This window comes from Passer domesticus, chromosome 1, assembly GCF_036417665.1.
Source record: "Passer domesticus isolate bPasDom1 chromosome 1, bPasDom1.hap1, whole genome shotgun sequence".
In the NCBI taxonomy this organism is placed as follows: Eukaryota; Metazoa; Chordata; class Aves; order Passeriformes; family Passeridae; genus Passer; species Passer domesticus.
The window spans coordinates 45,865,161-45,873,746 of record NC_087474.1 but is presented as its reverse complement, the minus strand read 5'-3'; the positions used below and the strand labels follow the sequence as shown (position 1 = coordinate 45,873,746).

General features: G+C 41.1%; 1 protein-coding gene across 2 annotated transcripts in view; it reads right to left on the bottom strand.

Annotated features, from left to right (window-relative positions):
- Nucleotides 1–1,625: 1,625 nt before the first annotated feature.
- Nucleotides 1,626–8,586, bottom strand: part of NPSR1 (neuropeptide S receptor 1) — a 100,499-nt gene continuing 93,538 nt past the window's right edge. For both annotated transcript variants that reach the window (XM_064418069.1, XM_064418074.1), the window contains 4 exons: nucleotides 7,667–7,743; nucleotides 6,918–7,007; nucleotides 4,626–4,806; nucleotides 1,626–4,489 (listed from right to left, as the gene is read on the bottom strand). In XM_064418069.1, the coding sequence (XP_064274139.1) occupies nucleotides 4,396–4,489; nucleotides 4,626–4,806; nucleotides 6,918–7,007; nucleotides 7,667–7,743 (442 nt within the window). In that variant the 3' untranslated portion in view covers nucleotides 1,626–4,395. The remainder of the gene's footprint in view (nucleotides 4,490–4,625; nucleotides 4,807–6,917; nucleotides 7,008–7,666; nucleotides 7,744–8,586) is intronic.

Sequence of the window (8,586 nt, the reverse complement as noted above, 5' to 3'; positions counted from 1 at the left end):
CAATTTCAGAATCAAAAGGGCTCTCAGGCAAAGATATGGGAATGGGAATAACAGTTTTTACTAGGAAGAAAAAAAACTAAATAACAATGTAATTTAGCACAAGCAAAAAACCACTGGCAGAGTGAGAAAAAAACCTGACACCCTGAGAAGTCAGGGTGTTGATAGTAGTCCAGCCAGATGGTGGCTGTTCCTCCTGGAGCGGCGATCTGCAGAAGGGTGTGGATCCTTTCTGAAAATGCGGTGAAGGAGCAGCTGGGCCTTGGTTCCTGATTTCTCTGGAACCAAGAGAATCCAGCGAAGAAGGCTGTCTGTGGTCTCAGAAATGCTTGTTTTATGGTGGCAGAGATGCTTGGCCCCTCCCCCTGGGCGGAGCATCTCACAATGGGATGATGTAACTAATCTTACCAGCCACAGTGAGTGATTCAATAGCCCATTAGCAGGAGATTATCTTCCTGGCAGTGTCATTGTTCTTGAAAGAGATAAGAAAAACTGCCTAACCCCCAACAGATGGCAAAAATAGAATACATGCTTATTTTGCAAGCCAGGACAGAAGGGTAAAGTGAAGTGGCAGGTAGTGTGATACTTTCTGTGTTCTTGTTTGAAATATATCTGCACAAACAGAGGATTACTACTTCTGAAGGGATGCTGAACTTGAGGCCTCTTATCAGCGAGGGTTTTCATTGTAAAGAGAGCCAAGCTCAGTTGTCTTGGCTCACAGTTACCCCAAAATACTCATATCTTGAGAAATGTTTTGTCAGTGTTGTGGGGTGTTCAGTTGGGTTATTTTTCATTTGTTTTTCATAGGGCCCTATGGTTTGAGAGAGGATTTTCCTAATTTCCTGCATCTTGTATTGTCTAGAAAATATGTAATCTCAATAGATATAAAGATTTCTGTTATTCAAATGTCAGGGCTTGAACTAAAATAAGTATTAGACTTGCTTTTACTTCTGCTTTTGTGTCTTTAGAGACTGCTGTTAGGAGGTGTCTGATGCTTGCAATACCTTATACTCCAAAAGCATACTTCCATAATGACATGTGCTTAATTCCCATGAAAGCAATTAATATTTAAATGCTTAGGTAACTTGAAGAGTATGGACGTTCATTCATTTATGCCTCACAAAAATTGGAGATGTGTAGATGTGTCAGAATATTTTTTGTTGTTACTCTGTGGAAGTCAAATCATCCTGTGTCATCTCAAAATGTGTAATTATATTTCTAAGAAAAATAACTTTCAAAAAGAGCCCCAACCTTACAAACAACAAAGTAGTGGCTATATTTTTATTTTCTTGGACTGATAATGTCTGCACCTCTAAGCACTGGTTTGGCAGTGTGCAGGAGGGTGAAACATATTTCTAGGCAGAGTTTTGCTTTGATGTTCTTCAATGGTCACAATGGGCAATGTTGAATTTTGCTGCTTTGCATTAGTTTTTTCAAAGTAAAAACAAAAAGAGGAGACAGAAATTTCCGAGGCAAAACCAAATTGAAAGACAAAATGCAGCTTTACACTTTTAGCAAGAGGTGGAACTCTGGTCCAAGAAAACTGAACTTTAAATTACATCAAAAATACTCAAAAGAGAGTTAAATAGCTTTCTCATTCAGATTTTATTTGAGACTTGCACTGAAAGCATGCATGTTTTCTTGGATTAGTGTTAGTTTGGAAAGTATCCCAGTTCTAAGCTGTTTGATGTGACTTCTCGGAGAGATGAGTTTCTGATTTTTCATGCTTCTCAGAATTCTACAGTCAAACAGGACTTTATCATCATACAAGGCTTTATGTCCTAGCAGTCATGCATATGAATATTTCTGTTCACTGTGGGAATGTCCGAAGGATCTCACAGATGCCTCTTGAAGTGTTAAAGCTGTTGAAAACCAGAGCTGCTCCGGGGCTGTCATGGACAAGCCAGCTGGGTGCCCTTTTTTGGTTGTGTCCAGCTCCCATCTCTGGGCAGTCAGATCTCGACAGTGACTTTTGCTGCCTCCTCCTAAGTGTGGGGTCTGTCAGACCAACTCTGGCACTTTTAAACAGCTAAACAGTCAAAAGATGTGGGGTGAGTTGAAGGCAAGGAATAAGAAACCAAATGGAGACAGATGAAATTCCCTACCTCTCTCTCCCCAGAGACAAAGGAGGACCGTGCAAGTGTTTTCCAGACTAATGGAAAAACGCAGCTTTACAACAGAACATGTGGAGAATACAAAAAGGAAGTAAAATGCCATCTCTTGCACAGTAAGAAAACAGCATAGAAAATAAGATGAATTATTTATTTCTGTATTTAAGCACTTGGAAGGGATGCAGACAAAAGCAATGTGAGGCCATTTAAACTGAAGGATTCTCATATGAGGAAAGACATCACAATCATGTCCAGAGGAAAAATGATAAGAACAACTTGTAAATGGTACATAGTACAGTAATGAATGAAACAAAAAGCTGCTTCTTTGAAAACAGATTGATAATGACTTTATTTCAGTCCAGAGTCCTACATTAACTCATGCATATGCTTAATTTAGATGGATGGGATAATTCATGTGGTGACCCCAGTGACTATTATGTAAATTTTAGTGGGATTGAGTCATACTAAATTTGCAAATCAAAGTACTGCTCAGAAATGTTATCTGATTTCCAGGTATTAAGTCTAAAAACTCCATTAATTGTTCAAAAGTAGGTAGAGAGTGTACATTTATCAGATGAAAAAGCTAAAATCTACAATCTATGAAGCTTAAACAAAGCAATCCAATTTTAGTAAAGTTATTACATGCCCATGGGAACAAAATAATGTCTTGTTCTTATATACAGCCTATCCAAGGTCGCTGCAGTAAAGGTTGCTGCAGATTCATAGTTTTAATTAAGCAGTAGCAAAATTTAGACATAGAATCTAAATAACAGAACTTCATGGTAATAAAAAGAGATACCTTATTTATTTTCCTGAGAACATAAAGCCCCATGATTTTATATGTCTTCTACTTAGGCAAATGTACTTTTGTAATATAGGCAATTATAAATAAATTTTATTCAGTTCTTGCTTTACAGGGAACAAACTCATTGCAAAAGATCATAATAATAAAAACCCTTTTTTAAACTCAGTCCACTTAAATAAGAATAATTTTTTCACAGAGAGGAAACAAACTCAGTTGCTATACAGCTGGTTAGAGTGCATTTTTAATACAAACACTTCAAGCTGCCTTGCAGTAAAATGAACATTGAAGTTAATATCACTCCCCACCACCTGCTTCAGAAATTTTTTCTTACATTTGAGAACAGTGTGGTGAGAAGATACCCAGAGGGGTGGGGAAAGGGGATGCCCAGGTGCTTGGGCACTCAGCAGCAAAATTCTGCCTGACCATTGGTCCTCTGTGAAAACTACAATGAGTTCACAAGACTGGACCGTCAACAGATTATTTTTTCTAAATATAATTCGAGTTTTGGGGTTTGCTTGGGTCTTTTTCCAGCTCTGAGTTTGTGCAAAGATGTGTGTGGCTCCCTGCATGATTTAAGTGACAGGGATGATTTACAGTGGTATGGGGTAGGGAAATGCTGCCGTGTGGGTGGTGAGAAAGATCTGCACTGGCTAAGTGCCCTGCATGGCAGCTCCCCGTAGGATCCTGAAGAAGCTTCTCAGGGTCTTTGGCACAGAAGTGAGGGAGGATCTGCATGTGGGGAGGGCTGGTGAACCATTCTCCAGTAGCCCAGAAATAAATGGCTGCCCAGATGTGTCATGTGTGAGTCCTGCTGGGACACTGGGGTGCCACTGATGAGCCAAGGTAGGACAGCAGGGAAATAACACACTGGAAGGGGAGGAAGAGATACAGGGACGGTGCTGCTGGTGTTATCTGAGAAGCTGGTGATGTGGCAGGCAGTATCCCAGCCATCCATTCCCCTCTTCTCTGGCTATGACTTTGTAAGTGGCTCTGTATGAAACCCAGATGTAATTACATAGAGTGACAATGGTGTTTTTTCATTGGAAAAGTGCCTGTGTTTTCATTTTAGCTGGGGTCCTTGCTCTGTAATTGCTTGTAAACACTCTATTGGTTATAAGAGCCAGATGGTGCAGTAGATGGCTTTCAGTGACTCCTGAAAAATAGAGAAGACTCTGACTAGACACCATTTACAATTTTTTTTTCTGTTTGGAGCACATAGATTACAGCTGCTTTAAACAGAGGGTCAAGATGAAACCTCACAACAGAGGCATGCAAACCTCTCATACTGAGCTTGGCACTGGAGTGTGCATGGATGACGCTGCAGTGCCCACCCAAAACACGAGTGCTGTAAGGTGCACAGCAGCACAAGGTGCAGGCTCTTGCCAGTCAGTGTCCATTCACTTCATGTTGCACAGGACTTGTGGGGGACCTCTGTTTTCCTCTGTACAGGTGCCAGTGTGGCTTTGCAGAACATTGTCCGTGCTAGATGTATTCTGGTTTCGACAGGACCTGCATCTCCTGCCCTCCATCGCTCCTTTCCCTGAAAGTGCCCCCCAGCCTTTGAGTTCTTCTTTCCCTACAAAAAAAAAAAAAAAAAAAAAAAGGTCAGAATTAAAAGAGTCAAAAATAGAAATAGTTAATCTATTTAGGACTGTGTTTATGTGTTCCCTCCCTTATTAGGGGTAGTCAGAGTGACAGAAAAGGAGCAATACTCAGAAGGGGGGCAGAGGCTGTTGCTGAAGAAGCAGTAGATGAGAGGGTTGACGGCGCTGTTCAAGGCTGGCAGGTTCTGAATAATCACAGATGCGTAGAAGCGCTCTTTGGTCTCAGGCAGTATGTTGAAGTTGTCCAGGATATCAAACAGAAAGTAAGGGCTCCAACAGAGAATAAATGCTGCAGATGAGACAGAAAGAGGAAGAGCTTGACATTGGATAGTTTAGCAATTTAGGGGGGTAATTACACACTCATGGAGCAACTGTCATAACACATAAATATTTGCTCATGAAAAAAAAGGAAAAAAAACAACCTCTTCCTGTTCAGGATCTTATTTAAGAGAATAGTTATTAGACTGTGCTTTTATTTGTCTTTATTTTTATTTTAATGCCTATAAAATATATTACGTGTGTTTCTTTAAGTGTTTAGAGTGCTCCCTCTAGACATATTGAGACACTTCTGAACACTACACAACACATAAAGGGTAAATAGGTAGCCAGTTAAAGCATCATCAGTTATAGTGAAGTGCTCTTTTAATGGTCCCCGGAGTGAGCAGCCAATCTAAATGTACACACAGCCAAAGTGCTGCTCTGTGACAGCGCTGCCTGTCACAGCCACCTATTAAAATAAGGTTCTCAGACACCCAGGAGCAAGGAATGACACTCTTTCACACTGCATTATGGCAAACCAACATGTCACTCGGCATGCTGGATGGAAATGCTGTGTACATGGAGTGTGCAGGAAGATTCTCCTAATTTCCTGTGCTGCCATTTGAGAGATGAATTTGAGGAAGGGAAGAGAGGACTGTGCTGCTCATAGCCTCTGCTTTTGTTCAGAGGTGGCAGAGAAAAAGGTTAGCCATGGATCTAGCTTTATTTGCAGGCATAGGGAATAAATCTGTCTCTTCTCACAAAGGCTTTTGATTCAGGATTTGCATAGAAATGCTGAGACAGGCAGTTCACTCAACTAAGCTATAAGTACCTGGGTTGCAAACATACAGGTAATTGTGAAATCAGACACATGATGACATCCTGACCCAGATGAGACAGCAGAGTAATTCTGTGCCTGTTTTTTGTCTCATTAATCAGAATTTCTTTTCTGGCAGTGAGCTGAGTGCTCACTAAAAGTGCAAGGAAGAGGTAAGCTCCCTTCCTGTTTTTCAGAACAACCAAACAGGAAGTGTCTATGCATAAATATATGCAAAATAGCAATACACAGTGCCAGAGTGTGGATCATAGCACTCACTATGCAGAACTTTAAGCGGCTTTAAAAAAATCCATGGATGTTAGGTGTCAATCTGTTTGCACATCAAGAGAGGCTGGGTGCCTAATATTATCAAGGTCTGCTGAAACACTTAAGCATCCATGTGAGCTCTCAATATCTGATGGCCTTGCAATAGTAGTTGTGTCTGCCAAAAGCTTTCTCTGATTGCCACGCAGAAAAGTTCAGACACAGAGAAGCTGTTCTTGGGCTTCTGAAAAGTATGAATCACACCGGCCTCTCTCACGTCTGCAGATGCTGTCACTAGACAGTGAGCTAAGCTACTCAAGTGGCTGTTATCACAATATTCTCCAATCTGAATTTTGCACGGTGTTGGAAAGAGAAGCAATCTCTTTTTCAGTGTCAAGGGATGACTGTCAGCCCTTGGGAATAAACAGCTTTGGTTCCTTTCCTGCATGTCTCTGGCAGCTAATCACAAGCTCTGTGTGATGCTGGTTTTATTTATTGAGATAGAATATCAGCCTCCTAATTGCATCAGAATAATGCAATTTCCCTGGGAGACAGGGAACACCTGCACTAAGTCATCTGCTGCCCAGTTGGGAAAGGAGAGTTCATTCTTTCCATCTCAGCAGGCAACACACCTGTGACATCAAATACAATTGCTGCATATCTCACCCTTCTTCTCTCACTTGCACAACCCCAGCAGCTCACAGGCCATACAGTGTCTCTAAGCCTAAAAGACAACTCAGTTGCCAAATCTTTTGGCAGTCTGGATAGGAAAGAGATGACCTCTTCCTTTGTTTCTTTTAGACATTGTCTCTTTACTTTCTTTAAGCACATGAGAGACTGTGCATCTAATTTAATTCAAGGGTTATGTCAGATACCTAAAATAGAAACATATCAGCCAGAAAAGAAGGGAAGGACAAGATCAGAAGGCAAGTCAGGTGTCTGAATAAAGTTCCTTCTCCAAGCCATCTACTTCGTCTGCTGATGATAGAGGTTGCTGAGGAAAAGCAGCTTCCTAATGTCAGCATCCTCCTTAGCTACCAGCTCTCGGGCTTTTCACTTACCAAGGATAATTACAATGCTGTACTTGATCGCTTTCACCTTCGCCCTGGATATGAACCCACGACTGCTGTAGCCACGGGAGGTTTTGCCACCTGGGAAAAGAGCAGTTCAGCTAGTGAAAGAATAGGACTGGTGTGTGGATGTGTCAGTGTGTACCTTGACAGGCAGGACAGGAATACACAATCTCATCCTTCCCTGGTGTCAGTTAGGACCTCAGTAGTTCCTGAAATTTAGACACTTGCAAGTCTGCTCAAGTTGGACAATCGAAACCTGAGCCACCCAAAATAAAAAAGGGTAAAAGTAAGCAGAGTAGTGTAGTCTTGGGATGGAATACTCTGATCATTTTATAGCTTTCTGTGGCCAGGAATTTCTGACCCTGAGCAAAATTTAGATTTGCAAGGACATGTGAAGATACAGAAAAAGTGTTGCCAAGTATATGCTAGAAAAAAACTGTTCTGGAAATGGACAAAGTTCTAGGAACAGGAATTCTAACTTCTAGAATAAGTAGGTTTTACTTTTTATTCATTTTCTCACATATGTTTCCTATTATGTCTCTAAAGAGAATCTAGTGCCAAAGGAAAGAAGGTAAATAATGTAGAAATGAGTTATGAATGAACAAATACAGAAACCCCATTCCCACTGCAGTGATGGGGGCCCAACATGACATGTGCATGTCCAAGCACTCCCAGATTTGTGAGAATCAGCTGGAATTGAATCACAAAGCTGGAGTCACAGGTATGCTGAGACTCACCAGGACAGCTGGATATGATGACAGCCTGAGCTTTGCTCTTCATCCAGATGGTTCGAATCACGATTGAGTATATGACACTGCAGAAGGGGAAAAGTTGCTGCTATTAGGGACAGTAAATTTAACAGACAACTTCATCATTTGTGCTCTAAGAATATATTTGCCTATGTGTAAGGAGTTCACAGAGGTGGTGGGACTGCATAGGAGTAATAATAGTAAATGACAATAATAATAATAAATATGATATGACTCTCCCACAGTATTTTTCAGAAGAAGATCTGAAGACTTTTCACCGTGGAAGTCGTTATGGTTGTCCTGGCTTTGTAGATGTCAAATCTGAGGATCAGAGGAATGCAGTGATTTGGCCAAAAATCTTTCAGGCAAGAGTTCATTGGTGATTTTGAGACAGCCAATGCCAAATCCAGTGTGAGTGTCAGCCCTGGAGCACTAGCTCTGATGAGGGAAGCAAGGGAGGGACCTGGTTTTGCTGTATGTACACTTCAACTTTGCTGTTACTTTTTGGGTATGAAGCTGGTGAACAAAATTTCACCCTGGGGAATTTGATAAGGGCAAGATCCATGAGAAATGCAGATAAATACAGCAGTGCTCAGTTTTGGGTCTCAGGGTCCACTGGTGGAAATCATGGAGGACTGAAGTGTCAGGTAAATGGGAAGAGTTAGATTCAAAACCAGATCCACCACAATTTGCATATTTAGAGAGGTTTATAGACTTTCAATAGGAAAGATGAAAAGTGCCCTAGTACGCAGTGACCTTGGATAGTTATGGACTTTCCCTGTGCAATAGCTAGTCTGGAGTTCTACTGATTTAATATAGAATAGATACAAATAATTCCTTCAAGATGAAGACCTGTTTAAACCCATGCCCTGCTTGAGGATGTTAATTGTCATAAACCTTAGTGGTCC